Below are 20,548 nucleotides of genomic sequence, written 5' to 3'. Positions count from 1 at the left end.
AGCTTCAGACTATCCAAGCAGCCTTTGACCTCCACCATTGTCTTGCTCTTTAGTGGGATTTTTGTCTCTGACCCATGGCATGACCTATCTGCTGGTTTCCACTTTATCTTGGTTTGTGCTTATTTGGCTGGTTTCTCACTGGCTGTTTCACCTCTTAGCCTAGAGCCTTGGCTTTGCTGTATTCTCAGTTTTCTCCATAATAGATTAAAGTGAACTCTAAAATCCTGAGATACCTAGAAAATGATGTAAATTTCATCCAGAAAATCCTTAGGAATTGCCTGGCATTTATGTGGAACTCCAGATTTACTCTGAAACCTTGGTGACTGGAGTTTGAGATAACTGTCCCACCCTTACAAAGGAAGCTTCCTAGATAAAAGTGAACCTCGTTGTATAAAATGGTTATATCTTCCAAGGTTATATATAAGTCTAAGGGGTAATTTTTATTTTGTATTTCTTTTTTTTAAGATTTATTTATTTAGAGAGAGACAGAAAGAGAGGGTGGGGAAGGGTCAGAGGGAGAGAGAATATCCAAGCAGATTCCTGCTGAATGTGGATCCCAGCTCAGGGCTCGATCTCACAAGCCATGAGATCAGGACCTGAGCCAAAACCAAGAGTTGGAGGTTCAACTGACTGAGTCACTCAGGCACCCCTAAGGGGTAATTTTTAAATAGACTTAATTTTTAAAGCAGTTTTATGTTCACAGTAAAACTGAGCAGAAAGTACAGAGTTCCAGGCAAGTTTATTTTTTTTAATTGACTAACAGTAAACTTATTGTGACTTCTGTTATGAAACAAAAGAGCTATTCTTAATTTATCTCGTGAAAATCTACTCAGAAGCTAGCTAAACTAGATAACTATGCCAGTTACCAATTTGTTGTCTGACACAATGTTAAGCTATGTCAGAAAGGGGTTCTGGAAAGATGCTGAAGGAGGAAGGGGCTTTCTTTCCTGGTTCCAGTGTTTACCCCTTCTTGCTCCAACCATATGGCTGCCTGCTGCATGTGTGGGGAACTCCCAGTGGCACCTGTGTGCATGGAGTTCCAATGGCACCCAATGGTCAGTTTCCCATCAAATTTCAGAGGCACTGCCATGGTCAGATTCTCACTGAGTTTTGTAAGCATCCCAATGGTTGACTTCCAGCTTTGGCCTCGTACACTCACGCAGGGCGTTTCCTGCTTGCCCAGTGACTGTGAACTAGTTCTGGTTGAGCCCATCTAAGAACTTCTCCACCATGCAGTCGGCCACAACCATGCCTTCTACAATAAGGTCTGAGTCCTAAACTTGGAGCCGGGGGGTGGGGGTGGGGGCTTCCATATTTGTTTCTTCTATGGGAAACTTCCTTCAGCCCTGGGGTTTTCTTTGAAGTTCTCTATCTCTTTATATAACAGAGGTTTTCTATTAGAATTAATAATTCTTTATCTTAAACTTTCCCTATTCAAATTACTGTGTTGTCTCTGTCTCCTCACTGACACTGATTGATACGGTAAACTTGGAAAAGTAATTTTAATTTCTCAGGATACTCATTCATAAAATGAGAACACTGGGTTAGTTGATCTCAAATGTCCTTTTCAGCTCTAAAATTACACCATTCCAAGAAATCCTCTGCGTTTTCCTACATAGGGTGCACTCTAAGTATACTAAAATGAATCACATACGCTGTATAATTGTGCATTGTCTTCCCCAGCCACAATCATAGCAAATGGGTCTCCCTTCTTATCGGAATAATGGTTTCCTCCTTCTATGTCAACATATTAAGTCACAGCAGCAGCCAGGATCATTTCATGCATACAGTGGGCAATCAAATACTATGAAATCATCTGTGAGGGTTTTAACTAGGAAGCTATCTAAGGAACTAAATGGCAAACTAGAGATTTGTGTATGAATATGAGAGACGGAAATATATTATAAGTATCATTTTATCTGTTTGTGAATATAAATACTGTAAGAACACATTAAGTATAGAAAAATGCTCCCTCTGATACTGTTTACTCTAACCACCTCCATTACTATGCAATTTAGGATTTTTCTTTTACCTTTCTCTGTCTTTCACTGATTGTTCAGCCATTAATTTCTTCAGTTCTTCCAGATGCTGAAGATCTCTCATTTCCATTTCTTGCCACTTCTGCTCTTTTTTAGCCCAGTATTTTCTTATCTACAGTATAAATGATACATAAAATTTAAATTAACAACAGATATGTCAAAATGAGGAGAAAAGTTACAACAACATATCCACTGGTTCATATGTTTAAATTTAAATGGCACTTTATCTTTTTCATTTCTTAGATCTGCCTACAGTATATTGACAACAGAAAAAAAAATAAATGAAAACATGAAGGTACAAGTCCTAAGAAACTGCACGGTTTAACAATGCTGAAGTGGAAATGTAACTTATGCTGAGATCTAAAGTTTAAATCTATGGCTAAAATAATCGACTTTCAGGGAACCACAATAGAAGCATGTTATTGTCTCTAAAGTATATGATCTCTCTGTTACTCAAGAATATTTTTATCCCCTTATGATAATGCAGTCTTTAACAAATATCATTAAACCTATTTTTACTTTAACAGCATGAGTTTATTTATGCTAATGGACAGCAGGATGTTGAAAGCTTTATGCTTCTGGGGAAGTGGCAGGAGATAGGTGGGAGGAAGGAGGAGAAGAAAAAATTAGCAGGGTTCTGATATATAGTAGTTCTGACTTATGTGGTAAAATAAAGGACAAATTTATCAAGCTCGAAAAGGTGAGAGCATTCTTAGTAAGCCTGTTTTAGTTCCCTTCTCTGGAAATGGAGCCAGACTGAGAAAACTGAAAGTACTCATATGGATTTTCAGAGGGATGAAACCATTATTCAGGGTTCTCCTAGCTCCCCAGGTGGGGCAATTGAAGTTAATGTTTATTTGACAGAGGCCCCTTCAGCCACTCTGGCTTGCCATGTTGTGTGTGACTCAAGAGACTGGATCTTGCTGGAAAAAGTAGAGTACCTCAGTGGTGAATGATAGTGAGTGACTGCCAGCAGAAGGTCTGTTGTGGAAGACAGGTTAGCCACACCCCTCTTTTGAGAAGTGAATATGAAAAGCTAAATGGTTTCCAGACTTCCCCTAGCAAACATAGTCTCTGACCCCTGGGAGAACTAAAAGGAGCATCCCAAGCAACATGGCCACAGCCATAGCAACTCTGCTGCAGAGCCTACAACACCAGCAGCCACAAGGGAGATGTCCACTCAATGAGTAGTGAATAACTGGATGAGCTCAAGGTATAACGATTTCACTCTAGAGATCATTGAGATTTGAATTTGGGGAGAACAGAGATGAAGTTAGAAAGGTAGCAGCACCAAAGATGGGGAGTGAAAGAGAGGGTAGGAGAGGCAGAGAAAGAAAACACTGACAAGGTGTGTTTCAGAGTCTTAACTGAGAAACTCCAGGGCATTCAATCAGTGCCAGATATGACAATGTTAACAATGATTATATCCTCTCCCTCTGGGGTTTAAGTGGTCTTTATTTTATGCTTTATACTTTTCTGTGTTACCTTATGTTTTGCAATGAATATGTATTTCTTTCATGATCAGAGAAAATAAAGCTACTTCAAAACTAAATTTTAAAAAAGAACAGATATTGGATTAAAGAGCATTTTCCCCTGGGCTCCAACAGACCAATGTTCGCTTATGCTCAGTGTTGGCCTTGGAGGGAAGTCAGTGGTTCTTTTGTCGACAATCCCTTGACTACAAGCAGACCAACCCCAGGTTGCTGGTGTCCTTGGACTGCAGACACTATTTGGTGCACTAGCCTCTGCAGGCTCTAGAATTAAGTCACACCTGAGGCTTTTGGCATCTCGGGATCAATTATTTCCATCCCCAACACTCTGGTATCCTCAGACATTACTACAGTGTGAGCCTCTCTCTCCTTCTCTCCCTCCCTCATTCTCTTAGGTGAGCATGATTTATTCTTTTTCAGTGCTTTCTACTGGACTCTCTGAAACCCCTGTGTCATCACACATAAAATCCTCTACATCTTCAACCTTCAGACCACTACATCATTGTTTTGACTGGAATTCTCTTGAGTAAAGGATGATTATCTTCAATGCCCCATGTGCCAGGAAGCTGGGGAATGGTTTGGGCATTTTCCTCCTTGTTAATAGCTACTTTTACACCACAATGATAATCCTCTCATGTACAATGTCTTCCTCCTTTGATGTTAACTGTATCTGTATCACTTTCTAGTCCTTATGACTGGCATGTATGGATTTCCAGGTCATTCCCAAATATTCATCAAGAATTCAGATAGGCGGGTGACAGCCACACAGGATTTGTTGTCCAAAACAACCCTTTCTACTTTCCTACACAGCTTCAGCATCTGCCTGAATGCCCCTCCAACCTACTAATTTCACAGTTTTATGACTTCCTCCATTCCAGGGAGCTACCTCTTCCCCCAGGATTCTATTATCATCAAGGACATTTCAGTTCCAATCTGAAATCTTCAATTATAGCCATCAGTTCTATGGCCAGAAACTACCCACTTCTTTTCTATCATCCTGTGTTCTGACTGTATACTTTTATTCTTCTAGTAGAGCCTTCATCACAAGGCTTTGCTAATTAATATGCTTCTTTCTCTCCCCCACTAGACTTCAGAAACGTGATTTATTTTGGCACTTCCAACATCAACTAAAGGGTCTAGACCATAGTATATAGCTAATAAACGATTGATGAATGAATTACACAATTATAGAAATTTGCACCAAATTTATGGTTTCAACTGAATCTTCATTGACAACCAGCATTCCTTTTATGAATTCCTGGTTAATGCCTCTTAATTTCTCATGGCTATATTCCAAAGCCTGTTCACTATGTTAAGCTCCGTAACTGCCTTTCCTTCTTCACTTTTATCAGGAAAAAATGGAAGCTCTAAATGATACCTTCCTTGATGCCTTGCCCCTCAGAAGAAGAGATGTCTTTCCTTTGTACAAGATTTATCCCTCTCGGGCTCCAGATCCTACTCCCCAATTCCATCTTCTCCATAACCTTACTCCATCATCTACCTCTCTACCTCTTGTACCTTCAATCTCTTGGTCTATGCTGCTTCCTTCTCCTTACATGGAAATATGTACAAATCTCACACATTTACAAAATTTAAAATAACTTTCTTTAGATTCCCAAGACTGTCCCTTCATTGTTCCCTTTTCAGTCAAACATCTTAGAATACTTACTCTTCTTCAATTTCACATCTCCTAATTTATTCCTCATCCATGACATTCCTACCTCTTCCTTCCTTCCAAATTCACTACTCTCACCAGTGACATATAAATGAGCAAACTAAATGATCCTTTTCAATCTTTATTTTACATAATGTCTCTGTGCATTTAATTCTGTCAACCCTTATCTATAGTCTTAAGATATTACTGACTTTGGCACTCATTTGTTCAACAAATATTTATTGAACACATGCTTTAAGCCAGATACTGTGCTGTGTACTTGGGATATGATGCTTAAAGAGAAATAAGACCTCTGCTTCATAGAGCTGGGACTTCTAGAAAGAGAGAGAGAAAGAGAATAAACACGTAAATGAATGAACAGAATATTACATGTGAAGTTCTAAGAAGGAAATAATTATAGTAATGATTTAGAAAAATTTGGGTAGAATTTTTATTAGAAGGCATATTTTTGTAATGACATTTGAATCAAAACTTGAAAGATGATTGTGAGACAATCATTGTGAGACAATGAGGGTGATCACTGCAGAAATGGGAGCTCTAGGTGCAACAGCATTGAGTGGGAAAGACCTTGTGCATTTTCAGGACTGGGAAGAAGCCAGTGCAGCTCAGCATGTGGTGTGAGTTAAGAATGGAGGTGAGATTAAGAAGCTAGCTGGGGGCTATGTGATTAGACGAGGATTTAAGTTCTAGAAACAAGGAAAAGCTATTGAAGAATTTAAAGCAGGGAATGACATGATCTGACTTACATTTTTAAGAGGTAGTTCTGGATATTGGGTGAAGAATGGATAGTAGAGGCGCAAAGGAGAAACAAAGAAACCAGATAGAAGAATAAGGCAAAAATGATCACTTGGACCAGGAAATGAAGGGAAGTGTTCAGATTTGAGATGGCTTTTGAGTGGAGCCAGACTGCTCACTAAGGGATTAGATATGAAGTTTGAAGAAAATGGGAATCAAGGATGATTCCTAGATTTTTGCTAGAGCAACCAGTTGAATGATGGTACCAATAACTGAGATGGAAGATTGGAAGAATAACAGGTTTGGGAAAGAAAGACAATCAGGGGCTCAGCATTGAACATTAAACAGTTGACATGACTATAAGACCTTGAAGTGAAGATTCCAAATAAACATATGGAGGGTACAGATGGGAGACTCAAGGGTTGATTCAGGGCTGGAGATCTAAATTAAGGAAATATCCACTTAAAATGGTATTTGATGTCACAGGACTAGATGAGATTTCTAGGGTGAGAGCATAAATAGAAGAAAATGGCCATGTACTTTCATTCCTATCTTCCTTTTGCAAAGTTTCTTAACTAGAATGACATCCTTTCCCTCTTCTACCTGTCAGTTTTACTCTACCCTTATTCTCAGAACAAAGGCCATCTCCTACTTGAATCATCCTCTGAACCCTCCAGGAAAAAATCTTAGCTCCATCCTTGGCACACCAATGACACTTGGTGAAAGTTTATTACTGTCCATTTTGTCCTGCCTTGAGTTCCTTGATTCTTTTTCATGAGGCTCTCCCACTGGATTGTTACTGATCTATTTAGGCATTTATTACATGCCCGGCGTGGTCTGCCCTGCCTGTAGTCTGCTAAATCCCTCCTACCCATTCTTTAAGACTCAGTTTTAGCATTGCTTTCTCAGCTTTCCTCCTTCTCCCTCTCCTCCAGACATAAATGTACCTTCTAAGGCACTATTTATGTATCCTTAGCATAATTTCCATATTGGTCAGCATTATTCTTCTTTGTATTGTAGTACCTTGTATCATGTCTGACACAGGGCTTAGTTGATCATCATTAGGTGAGTGGAAGCTTCTTCTGGTCTCTGGCCCGAGAATAACAAAGCTGTGGATGGGAACAAGGCCAGCAGTTTTATTTGCAGGATGATAAAGTCTGAACTAAGCACTTCCCTAAGGACAGTTCCATTCACTTTTTGACATTAGGAGCAGGAAGTTTGTGTCTAGAATTATTTGCTTTGAAAACCTCAAACTAAAGTTAAAGCTAAGGATATTTAGTTAGCCCTTTGGGACATTTGTCGAGACACAGATTTCAAACATCCTGTTTTTTACTTTTTGAGTGATTCTTAGAACATTCCAATGATAGGGAAATCAGAAAGTAAGTTCAAGTGATAAGAGTTGAATTCAAAGTTTGTTCCTTGACTTTCACAGATGAGGTTTCTAGAAAAAGCTTGCTTTTCTAAAAAACAAAACAGGACTTAATTCCCCCCATCTCCTCTTATTATCTCAGATTCATATTGGATGTTTCCCTTTCATAGTCCTACAGTTTGCTCATTTTGGTGAAGTTAAGCCAGTAGAAGTGTAAATAAACCAAAGAAACTATTCTGTAAGATAATGCTATGCTAACTCTTCAAAAAGTTTGAGATCATTTTTATATCCCATCTTACCTTTCTAATCTTCCAAACAATACGTTTCCTATTAAAAACTCCACTAGGAAACAATGTTTATAGCATTAGAGTATCTCAAAGTTTAATTTTAAAAAACTTGGACTAATACTACACAACCATTAAATTATATTTTTTCACTCCTTCAGTCCAATAATTATTATAATTCAGCATGAAATAAGAATTTCTTGTTTACATGTAGAAAGCAAAAAGTTAGGACTAAAGCATTATAGAAGGAAGACAGTTTAGTTTCTGATTTCAAGCAATCTGTGTAACGTTGAATCTTTGAACAAATAAACTTCTATACCTTGCTCCCAGGTCATTATTTCAAAGGCCTTAGTGACTTATTCAGAAGGAGGTCACAATTCTTAACTAGATACATAAAATATATGAAATAGGAAGTTCAAAATATCCAGTTCCATTACTCATAAGCCATTGAGATAAGGGACTTTTAGTCCATTTTCTAGATTCTAATTTACTTAGCTAATTCTTTGCATCTTACAGATCTTTCTACTTTTGGTCTGGAATATGCACCCTCACAAAATAGTGATATTATTACATGTAAAAGCAGCAGGACCTCTTAAAAGTTTTTTTTTTTTTTACTTTTTTCCATTTGCTCCATTTAGATCAGCCTGTATCCCATAAAATTGCCACCAATCGAAGTATGACTATTCTTTCCCTACAATCAATTTGATAAGCATCTATATCTCATCACATAATCTTTCACACATTTGTGTGAATTTCTGAAAGGTAAGGAACATGCCTTATACTGTAATATTTATTTGTATCTAGTATTGCATCTTGCAAATGAGAAATACATGATATACCTCTGCTAAATGAATCCAGTGAAACACAATATGGAAAAGCAACATTGCACATAATACTTTTCTTTTTTTTCTTTTTTCTTTTTAATTAACATATAATGTATTATTGTTTCAGGGATACAGGTCTGTGATTCATCAGTCTTACACAATTCACAGTGCTCACCATAGCACGTACCCTTCCCAATATCCATCACCCAGCCACCCCATCGCTCCCACCCCCCTCCACTCCGGCAACCCTCAGTTTGTTTCCGGAGATTAAGAGTCTCTTATAGCTTGTCTCCTTCTCTGGTTTTGTCAATACTTTTCTTATTTCAACTTATATAAATCCAAAACTACTAATAAAGAAACCAATTAAACAATAACAATAGACAATAAACAATCAGTGGTCCATTCCACTAAGTCATGTGTGGGGTGGAAGTGCATTTAATCTCAAAAGAGCCTTGGGGTATGGTATTTCTCAAGTCAGATTGTCTATGACAGTCAGATTAAAGATTTTTTCTTCTTTTAAAGATGAACACTTTGTCACCTCTATCCTCAAAACCTTTCAGCCAAAATTATCTCTTCTATACTTTAAGGTATAGAGAGCTCTGTGGGCTTCAACCCAGGACCTGGTGAAGCTTCTGAATAAAAATTTGGCCCTAAAAGAATTAGTTTGCATGACATTCTTTATGCAAATATTTGAACACTCTATATGGGTAAGAAACCAAAATAGAAAGTCAAATTTGCAAACATCCTGCCTGGTTATTTGAATAGATCTCCTTTCAGTCCACAGTTCAGACTATTTGTATCTAGCTACTTATCAGTATCCTAAACTTGAACACTTTTGCCACCAATCTCCAACCTGATAAACAAGTACATCCACCACTGGTAAGAGGGTAGATTGTCATACTCTTTCTGAAGAATAAATAAGAAAATCACTAGCAAAAGGCCTCAGGGAATAAGAAACAAAGTTTAAGAATTAATAAGCAGGGACATACGCAAAGATTTAGGTATCAGTATGTTCATTACAGCCTTAAAATGGTGAAAGGTTGGAAATAATTTAACACTCCAAAATAAGAAAGTGGTTAAATGCAATATTTCACATAATGAGACACTAGTAAACACTAAAAATTATGTGATAGGAAAACAGGGGAAAATATACAAGATTTACTGATAAAATTTTAAAAATAGGTTAAAAATAATATATGCAGTATGATTCTAGTTAAGTTAAATTCCCCATGTATGTTAAAAAAAGAATATAAGGATGCTGCTAATAATTTTCTTTTGGTACTGGTTTAGGAATTGGAGTGACTTTTATTGTATTCTGTGTGCTTGTTTGTATTTTCCAAACTATCTACAATGGACATAAATACTTCACAATTACAAAAGTATGTTTTTTGAAAATCTGGCCAAGAAAAATCAATATTTAGAAGGAACATCTAAGGGACATGACTATTATTCATTCCTGAAGTTTCCAAACTCTATTTCTATACCAAGTCAGATGACAGGAACATTGTATATCCCTGTATATAACATTTTCACTTCTTATCACCTTGCATGCAGCATCACTTTCACTTTCTAGAGAAAGTTGCACAGGACTATGGTTTAATTTTATAACATAGGCCTTATAAAGGTTGATGCAATATCATATGAGGATTGATTTAGATTCTTCTGTAAAGCAGTTCTACTAAAAATGCTATCCAGGGTGGTTTGCTTCCCTCTCCCCCAGTACATGCTGTCAGCTCCTGATGTGCTAGGATGTTGTCTATTATTAGCAAATAAGAGCTAAATGCTTCCTTTTAACTTTAACCATGTTCAATTACAGCGCCCCTTTTTAGTCTTGGTTTGCTGACATAACTATATTCCCATCCTCTTAATTTTTTGTGTTACATTCTCTTACTAATTTTCTATTTTAATGATTCTTAATAGGAAACAGATGGCATGCTTAAAATTAGAATAAATCAAGAAGAATATAATAAGGGGACAATTGACAAAGGAGGGTTGCAATTCAGGGAAATCATAAGACATCATGCAATAGCTGAGCTGCTTTACCACCCATTGACTAGAGTCAGAGAAAGCTGTGTGAGGAGGGCCACCTCACGGGAGGAGCTGAGAACTTTGGTGGAGGACACAGCTGGTCATCACAACTCTGCAGGGCTAGGAGCTGGGGAAACAACTCTCCCAACATCAGTCTCCTTTCTCATCCCCATCTCTAGTGTTCAATTTTGACTGAATCCAACCAGAAGCCAGAGGGCAAGGGAGTTGTACAAAACAACTGAAAAGAATGGAGAGTATGACACAAAGGGAGGCTGTTCAGCACAATAGTATTAATGCCTCTTATTATTAATTTGCTTGGAAGTAGGTGATATTTATATGCATAAAAAAATAACATGAATCTCTATTAGGTGGTGTTCACTTTGGTCACTTATGAGAGCATTTTTCAGTAGCAGAGCTGTCTACTTGAATTGGCAATAGCTGTTTTCTGCTGTGATGTAGTCTTATATCCTTAGAACAGTGATGAGCCAAGAAAGTGTTCTGAGGTAAACACATTAGTTATCTTCCTCTTAATTGAAATGCCAGGTGGATTAAAAAATAACTGTCATGTCTTCTTTAGACGTAAGGTTTATTTTCAGTATGGGCATTGAAATATTACATAATGATCATGTCATATGTTGATATTGCTAAAATGAATTTGTCTGTAATCTTGTTTAATTTCTCTCTTTTCACTATGCATTAGGAAGGGAGTATATATACTGAGGATGTTGTATTTCACAGCCTGAGGTGTCACAGAGAGTGAAAAGTAATCAAACCTCAGAGTCATTCAATCATAACTTCTTAGAGCTGAGGTGATTTTAGCAATCATTTAATCCAAACACCTCATTTCACAATTGAGGAGGCAAAATCCCACAGAGCCTGCATAACTTGCCCAAGGTCATCCCCCTTGTTAGGGCCTCCTAGTTTGGCATATTTTCCTCTATACCTCAGCATTAAAGTACAGTTGTATACTGCTCATTCATTATATTCATTCATTCAACCAATATTTGTTGAGTGCCTTCTGCCAGGCACTGGAGATACAACGATGAAAATAGACAAACCCCTCTCTTTTATGGACCTTACATTCTAGAAGAGAAAGAGAAAACAGCCAATAAATAAATAGATGGGTGCCAGGTGGGATTAAAAGTGCTAAGAAAAAAATAAAAGTAGGGCAAATGGATAAAATGACAGAAAAAGAGGATGCTATTTTAAGTTTGGTAATTGAGGATGAACTTTCTCTTTGATAACATGATATTGGAGTGGCACCTTGAATGAAGTGAGAGTGAGTTATGCAGACATCTGGAAGAGTAGTCTTCCAGGCAACGGGAACAGCCAATGCAGAAGCCTAAGAGGACATGGGCCAGGGTGTTGGAAAAGGAGGTAGATTGGTACGGCTGGCACAGGATGAATTAGGGGAAAAGTGGCAGGATATAAGATCCAAGAGATATAGAATGTAGTGTAAGAAGTGACATCTCTGACCGCTGTGTGGAAAATAGCCTGGAGAAGGGAGTAGGAATGCAAAAGGAGGAGGCAGAGAAATTAAGAGATTAAGAAGTTATTATAATAGCTTCGATTTAAAAGGTAGAACCTTTATTTGTGACAATAGGTGAGGGTATCAGTAGGAGGTGTGCAGGGGAAAAGTAAGAGTCAAAGATAATATCAAGGCTTTTGGCCAGAGCACTGGGAGAAGAGGTTTCCATTTGTTGAGAAAAAGAAAACTAGGGAAGGAGCAGGTCTGCAGGGAAAAACAAGAACACATTTTGGGTATACTAGATTTGAGGCAATGGGATGTATGAATTTGGAGTTCAGGAGCGAAGCCTAGACCAGAGATGTTAATTGCTTTTTGTCAGCATATAAATGACATCTAAATAATATTGCATTGATTGAGATCACCTAGGAAGTATATATACTTAGAGGACTGAGCCTTCAGGGCACTCCAAGGCCCAGAAGTTAGAATGATGTGGAGGATCCATCTAAGTTTATTGAGAAGGAGAAACCAGTGAGGTAAAAAGAGCAAAGTGAGATAAAAGCAGAGAGAATGGCTTCTTGGGAGCCAAGTATCAAGTTTTCCAAGGAGGAGGTGGTGATCACTTCTGTCTTAATAGTTCAAGTAAAGTGAGGACTGAGAACTGACTCCTGTAATGAGCAACATGGAGATCAATTATGACCTTGGTAAGCACAGCTTTGCTGGAATGGAGGGACAAAATAGCCCATGAGAGAATGAATGGAAAGAAATTGGAGACAGTGTGTAGACTATAGAATGGTACAATTTCTAAGGGAGGGGGTTTGGGGTCAAGGGAGAGTATTTTTTTTAAAAAAATAGAAGTCATAATGGCATATTTGTAGGTTAATAGGAAAGATCTAAAAGAGAAGAGAGAAATGGTGGTGGCAGAGAGATTGGGATGACCTTGAATAGGAGAGAGGGGATAGGGTGCAGTGCATAAATGAATGGGCTGGCTTTAGGAGCACAGATACATCATGCATTGTAAAAGGGAAGGTGGGTAACGGGTATGAATTCTGATCAGTTGGTAGATGTGATTCTGGAAGCCTGTGGAGATTCTCTTCTTGTTAAATAAGATACTGATAGGTAAAAAAAAATCACATCAAAATCATTATTTTCTTTAGTCTACTTAACAAAAGAACAGCACCAAGGAAGCAATGAAGGTGGTTTTTTAATCCATTCATAACACCCACTTGACACTTCAATTGTGATCAAACTATAATGGTGTATGTAAGTGATGAATCACCAAATTCTACACCTGAAATTAATATTGTACTATATGTTAGCTAGCTGGAGTTTAAATAAAAACTTGGGGAAAAAATCTATAATTGTGTGGTTTGTTATAAATTGTTTAGCCATAGTGGTTCATTAACCCAAGGAGAGAAATCCTGAGGGAATATTAAGACGAGTAAGGAGACTGACACAGTGAAACTGTTTGCACATATAGAACAGCAACAAATACTCCTAGTAAGCAGACTACTAAAGAGTTTTAAAATTATCAGTTTCCTGTCTATTTAGGAATTCTGAGTAAACTAGGACAGGACCAAAGCAATGAAAATGACCCTAAAGCAAGTAGTTTAAAACTGAGTTTTCTCAAAATTTATTAATCACAAAAATAACAGCAAACAGCAAACAGCAATCACAATGGTGCACAGCATAGCATAGTGTTTAGAATCATGAACTATGGAGTTAGCCCTCCTGGGTTCAAACTCTGAACCTCTTTATGGCTGTATGACTTTGGGGGAAATTATGTACCTTCTAGGGTCTCAGTTTTTCTTTTATAAAATTAAGATCATAATAGTACCTTGCCCTTAGGGTTGTCAAGAAGATTAAATGAACATAGAACAGTGCTTTGCATGAAGCAAGCACTATATAGATGTCTATTAAATAAATCAAATCACCATGAATAACCAAGACCTAGACAGAAAATATAGCCAAAAATTGATACCTGGAGTTAATTTAAAAATATTTTTAAAACTGCCTATTGAAAAATCTCTTCCAGAGAAATATACAGCTGGCTCTTGATGATCCAGGCTGCTTTTTTTTTTTCCCCTCTCCATCTGATTTTTTCCTAAAACTGTGTCCTGACAAAGAGTAGGAAGATTCTATCATCAAGTTTTTGTTTTTGTTTTATTTTTTAAAGAGAAGTTCTAGTAGAAAATTTCACTTTTTTCCCCAGTTTTATTGAGAAATAATTGGCATACATCCTTGTACAAGTTTAAGGCATACAGTATGATGGTTTGATTTACATATATTGTAAGATGATTACCATAATAGGTTCAACTAACATTCAATTTCTCATATAGATAGAACAAGAAGAAAAGAAAGAAGAAAGAAAGTTATCTTACAACTGGAAGTTTGTACCTTTTGACAATCTTCCTCTAATTTCCCCTCCCACCACCCCCTCTTGTGATCATAAGTCTGATCTCTCTATCAGAGTTGTTTTTTTTAATATTCCACACATAAGTGAGATCATACAGTATTTGCCTTTCTCTGAATTCATTTAGCATAATTACTTTCTCTGACTACACTTAGCATTATGATTTCACTTTCTCTGTCTTACTTCATTTAGCATAATGCATTCAAGGTCCATCCATGTTGTTGTAAATGGTATATTTCCTCATTTTGTTTTTAAATTTTTTATTGTTATGTTCATCACCATACATTATATCATTAGTTTTTGATGTAGTGTTCCATGATTCATTGTTTGTTATATTTCCTCATTCTTAATGGCTGAATAATATTCCATTATATATATACCATGACTTCTTTATTCATTCATCCATTGATGGATACTTAGGTTGTTTCCATGTCTTGACTATTGTAAATAATGCTGCTTTGAACATGGGGGTGCAGATATCTTTTTGAGTTAGTGTTTTTGATACCTTTGAATATAGCCCCAAAAGTGGAATTTCTGGATTATATGATAGTTCTATTTTTAATTTTTTGAGGATCTTCCATACTGTTTTCCATAGTGGCTGTACCAATTCATAATATCACCAACAGTGCACAAGGGTTCCCTTTTCTCCACATCCACACCAATGTTTGTTACCTCTTGTCTTTTTGATGGTGGCCATTCTAAAGAGCATTAGGCGATATCTCATTGTGATTTTAATTTGCATTTCCCTAATGACTAGTGATGTTGAGCATCTTTTCATGTACCTCTGGCCTTCTATATGTCTTCTTTGTAGAAATGTCTATTCAGATCCTTTAAAAATGCCTAATTTTTAAATTGGGTTGTTTTGTTTTTGCTGTTAATTTGTATGAGTTCTTTATATATTCTGGATATTAACTTTTTATCAGATACACGGTTTGCAAATACTTTTTCCCATCCCATAGGTTGTCTTCTCACTTTGTTGGTGGTTTCTTTTGACTGTAGAAGCTTTTTAATTTGATGTAGTACCACTTGTTTATCTTTTGTTGCTTGTGCTTCGGTATCATACTGAAAAATCATTACTAAGACCCATGGCAAGGAGCTTTGTTCCTATGTTTCCTTCTAGGAGTTTCACATTTTCAGGTCTTATATTTAAGTCTTTAATCCATTTTGAGTTAATTTTTGTGAGTGGTATAATATATGGTTCCAGTTTCATTCTTTTACATGTGAATATCCAATTATCCCAGCTACATTTATTGAAGAGACTGTCTTTTCTCCAGTGAGTATTCTTGGCTCTTATCAAGTATTAGCTGACCATATAGGGTTGGGTTTATTTCTGGGCTTTCTATCTTGTTCCATTAGTCTATTTGCTTATTTTTATGCCAGTACCATAATGTTTTGATGACTATAGCTTTATAGCATAGCTTGAAATCAAGAAGTATGATACACTTCCCGCTTTGTTCTTTCTCAGATTTCCTTGGTTATTCAGGGTCTTTTGTGGTTTCAGGAGAATTTTTCTACTCCTGCAAAAAATGCCATTAGACTTTTGATAGTGATTGCACTGAATTTATAGATGGCTTTCAGTAGTATTGACATATTAACAATACTACTTCTTCCAATCCATGAACACAAGATACTTTCCATTTATTTGTATCTTCTTCAATTTCTTTCATCAGTGTCTTGTAGTTTTTAGCATGAAGACATTTCACCTCATTAGTTAAATTTGTTAAGTATTTTATTGTTTTTCATGCTTTTGATGCTACTGTAAATGGGATCGATTTCTTTGTTTTTAAAAATTTCATTTTTACTGTATAGAAATGCTATTGATTTTTGTATGTTGATTTTGTATCCTGCAACTTTACTAAATTTACTGATTAGATCTATCAGTTTTTGGCTAAGTCTCTAGGATTTTCTATATATAAAATTATGTTGTCTGCAAATAGAGACAATTTTACTTCTTTTCCAATCCTGATGCCCTTCCCTCCTTCCCTCCCTCCCTCCCTTCCTTCTTTCATTGCCTGATTGCTCTAACTAGGACCTCCAGTACTATGTTGAATAAAAGTATAAGAATGAGAATCCTCTGTTTTTCCTGTATTAGAGGAAAAACTTTCATCCTTTCACCATTGAGTATGATGTAGGCTATGGGCTTGTCTTATATGGCCTTTATTATGTTGAGATATGTTCTCTCTATGCCTGATTAAGAGTATTTATCATGAATGGATGTTGAATTTTGCTGAATACTTTTTGTGCATCTATTGAGATGATCATATAATCCTTTTCTTTCATTCTATTACTGTGATGTATCACATTGGTTGATATGCATATGTTGAAACATCTTTGCATCCCAGAGATAAATCCCACTTGATCATGGTGAATGATACTTTTAATGTACTGTTAAATTTAGTTTGCTAGCATTTTATTGAGAATTTTGGCATCTACATTCATGAGGGATATTGACCTATGGTTTTCTTTTCTAGTAGTGTCCTTTTCTGATTTTGATATCAGGATAATAATGGCCTCAAAAAATGAGTTTGGGAATGTTCTCTCCTCTTCAAATTTTTGGGAAGAGTTTGATAAAGATTGGTGTTAATTGTTCCTTAAATGTTTACTAGAATTCAACAGTGAAGCCACCTGGTCCTAGGCTTTTCTTCATTGGGAGATATTTTATTCCTGATGTAATCTTCTTATTGGTAATTGGTCTATTCAGATTTACTATTTCTTCCTGATTCAGTCTTGGTAATTTGTATGTTTCTAAGAATTTTCCCATTTCTCCTAGGTTGTCCAGTTTTTTGGCATATAAATGTTCATAGTAGCCTCTGATGATCCTTTTCTTGTCTGTGGTATCAGTTGTAATGTCTCCTTACTCATTTATAATTTTGTTCGTTTGGGTCTTCTCTCTTTTTTCCTTAGTTAGTCCACCTAAGGGTTTGTCAATTTTGTTTCTCTTTTCAAGAACCAACTCTTTGGGCGCCTGGGTGGCTCAGTCATTAAGCGTCTGCCTTCGGCTCAGGTCATGATCCCGGGGTCCTGGGATCGAGTCCCACATCGGGCTCCCTGCTCCGCGGGAAGCCTGCTTCTCCCTTTCCCGCTCCCCCTGCTTGTGTTCCTGTTCTCGCTGTCTCTCTCTGTCATATAAATAAATAAAATCTTTCAAAAAAAAAAAAAAAAGAACCAACTCTTAGTTTGGTTAATTTTTCAATTGTTTTTTTTTTTTTTGAAAGATTTTATTTATTTATTTGAGAGAGAGAATGAGAGACAGAGAGCACGAGAGGGAAGAGGGTCAGAGGGAGAAGCAGACCCCCTGCTGAGCAGGGAGCCCGATGCGGGACTCGATCCTGGGACTCCAGAATCATGACCTGAGCCGAAGGCAGTCGCTTAACCAACTGAGCCACCCAGGCGCCCAATTTTTCAATTGTTTTTCTGTTCTCTATTTATTTCTGTTCTAATCTTTATTATTTCCTTTCTTCTGCTAATTTAGGCTCATTTTGTTTTTCTTTTTCTAGTTCCTTAAGGTATAGAGTTAGGTTGTTTACTTGGGATATTTCTTGCTCCTTAACGTAGGCACTTATTGGTATTAACTTCCCTCTAAGAACTGCTTTTGCTATGTCCCGTAAGTTCTGGTATGGTAAATTTCTATTTTCATTTGTCTCAAGAAACTTTATTTCCTCTTTAATTTCTTCTTTGATTCATTGGTTATTCAAGAGAGTATTGTTTAAATTCCATGTCTTTGTGAATTTTCCAGTTTTCCTCTTGTTATTGATTTCTAATTTCATGCCATTGTGGTCAGAGAAGATACTTGGTACAATTTTAACCTTCTTATATTTGCTAAGATTGTTCTGTGGCCTAACATATGGTCTATCCTAGAAAATGTTCCATGTGCACTTAAGAAGAATGTGTATTCTATTGTTGGATAGAGTGTTTTGTATATGTCTTTTAGTTCCATTTGATCTACAGTATTGTTCAGATCCACTGTTTCCTTATTGATTCTCTGTTTGGAAATCTATCCATTGTTTAAAGTAGACTATTAAAATGTCCAACTATTATTGTATTACTGTTTATTTCCTCTTTTAGCTTTGTTAGTTTTTGCTTTACATATTAGGTGCTCCAATGTTGGGTGCATAAATATTTACAGTTATATCATCTTGATGTCCTAAACCCTTTATCATTATATAATGACTTTCTTTGCCTATTTTTACCATTTTAAGTTTAAAGTCTATTTTATCTAAAGTAAGTATAGCTACTTGGGGAGTTTTATTTGTTTGTTTAGTTTTTTATTGTTTGGTTGGTTGGCTTTGGTTATCATTTGCTTGAAATTTCTCTATCCATCCCTTCACTCTCAGTCTATATGTATCCTTAAGGCTAAAAAGAGTCTCTTATAGGCAGCATATTGTTGGGTCTGTTTTTTTTATTTTTTTATTAAATCCATTCAGCCATTATATGTCTTTTGATTGGGGAATTTAATCTGTTTACATTTAAAGTAATTTTTGATAGGTAAGAACTTACTACTGTCATTTTGTTAATTGTTTTCTGGTTATTTTGTAGATCCATTGTTCCTTGTTTCTTATCTTTCTCATTTTTTTTGAGTTTTGATGTCTTGGTATTGATATGCTTTGACTTCTTTATCATGTTCTTTTGTGTAATTACTACAAGATTTTCCTTTGTGGTTATCATGAGGCTTACATAAAATATATTAAATTTATTTATTATTTTATTTTTTAAAAGATTTTATTTATTTATTTGTCAGGGAGAGAGAGAGAACAAGCACAAGCAGGGGAAGCGGCAGGCAGAGAGAGAAGCAGGCTCCCTGCTGAGTAGAGAGCCTGATGTGGGACTCTGGGATTATGACCTGAGCCAAAGGCAGACGCTTAACTGACTGAGCCCCCAAGGTGTCCCTATTAAATTTATATTAAACCTATTTTAAACTGAAAACGACTTAACTTCAATAGAACTAATATATTTTACACATTTACTTCTTTTCTCCCTCATACTTTAGGTTATTGCTGTTACAATTTACATGTGTTTTCTTTGCATTGTGTAACTAATAACAGATCATTGTATTGATTTTTTCCATATTTTTTTAACTTTTAAACTAGAATTGTGAGTTATGAACCACTATTACCATATTGCAGAATCTAACAATGACTATATATTTACCATTGCCAGTGAAATTTATGCTACTTTTTATGTGTTTTTATGATGTTAATTAGCATTCTTTTCTTCCACTCAAGAATTCTCTTTAGTATTTCTTGTAAGGCAAGTCTGGTAGTAATGAACTCCCTCAGCTTTTGTTGTTTGGGAGTCTTTATTCCTCCATTTCTGAAGGACAGCATCACTGGGTATAAAACTCTTAATCGACAGTTATTTTCTTTCCATTTTTTTGAACGTCATCCCATTGTCTCCTGGCCTGAAATGTTTGTATTGAGAAATCCACCTATAGTCTTATCAGTTCCCTTATATGTAATTTCTCTCTTTTTTCTTGATGCTCTTAAAATTCATTGTCTTTGACTTTTGACAATTTATTTATCATGTGTCTCAGTGTAGCCCTATTTTGGTTCAACCTATTTGGGGTCTTTTGGGACTCATGGATCTGGATGTTCATCTCTCTTCCCAGGTTTGAGAAGTTTTTAGCCATTATTGCTTTAAATATATTTTCTGTCCCTTTCTTCTTCTGTTTTCATTTTGGAATTCCCATAATGTGAGTATTATTTCTTTTCATCACATCCCATAACTTCCATAGGCTTTCTTTATTCTTTTTCATCTTTTCCTTTTTCTCTAACTAGGTGGTTTCTAACGTCCTATCCTCTCCATTGCTGAATCTTTCTTTTGCATGGTGGAGTCTACTTCTGAAACATTCTGTTGAGTTCTTCAGTTCAGTTGCTGTGTTTTTAACTTGAGAATTCCTGTTTGTTTTGGTTTGGGTTTTTTTGGTTTGTTTGTTGTTTTTATTTATTTATTTAAAGATTTTATTTATTTATTTGACAGAGAGAGACACAGCAAGAGAAGGAACACAAGCGGGGGGGGGGGGCGGTGGGAGAGGGAGAAGCAGGCTTCCTGCCAAGCAGGGAGCCCAATGCAGGGCTTGATCCTAGGACCCTGGGATCATGACCTGACCTGAAGGTGATGCTTAAAAACTGAGCCACCCAGGCACCTCTGTTTTGGGGGGGTTTTTTTGTTGTGTTTTGTTTTGTTTTTTTGATGGTTGCCATATCCTTGTTGAGCTTCTCATTTTGCT

At 36.5% G+C, this 20,548-nt stretch overlaps 1 protein-coding gene across 13 annotated transcripts in view; it reads right to left on the bottom strand.

The window, feature by feature from the left end:
• Nucleotides 1-1,371: 1,371 nt before the first annotated feature.
• Nucleotides 1,372-20,548, bottom strand: part of CCDC148 (coiled-coil domain containing 148) — a 173,134-nt gene continuing 153,957 nt past the window's right edge. For 10 of the 13 annotated variants that reach the window (XM_081814400.1, XM_081814401.1, XM_081814409.1 and 7 more), the window contains one exon: nt 1,373-2,151. In XM_081814400.1, the coding sequence (XP_081670526.1) occupies nt 2,029-2,151 (123 nt within the window). In that variant the 3' untranslated portion in view covers nt 1,373-2,028. Of the gene's footprint in view, nt 2,152-20,548 lie in introns of all 13 variants that reach the window. The other 3 variants (XM_081814402.1, XM_081814403.1, XM_081814410.1) reach the window with 2 other exon arrangements.

Source organism: Leptonychotes weddellii, chromosome 3 (assembly GCF_054177405.1).
Source record: "Leptonychotes weddellii isolate Sample4059 chromosome 3, ASM5417740v2, whole genome shotgun sequence".
In the NCBI taxonomy this organism is placed as follows: Eukaryota; Metazoa; Chordata; class Mammalia; order Carnivora; family Phocidae; genus Leptonychotes; species Leptonychotes weddellii.
This window is presented reverse-complemented; position numbering and strand designations above follow the sequence as displayed.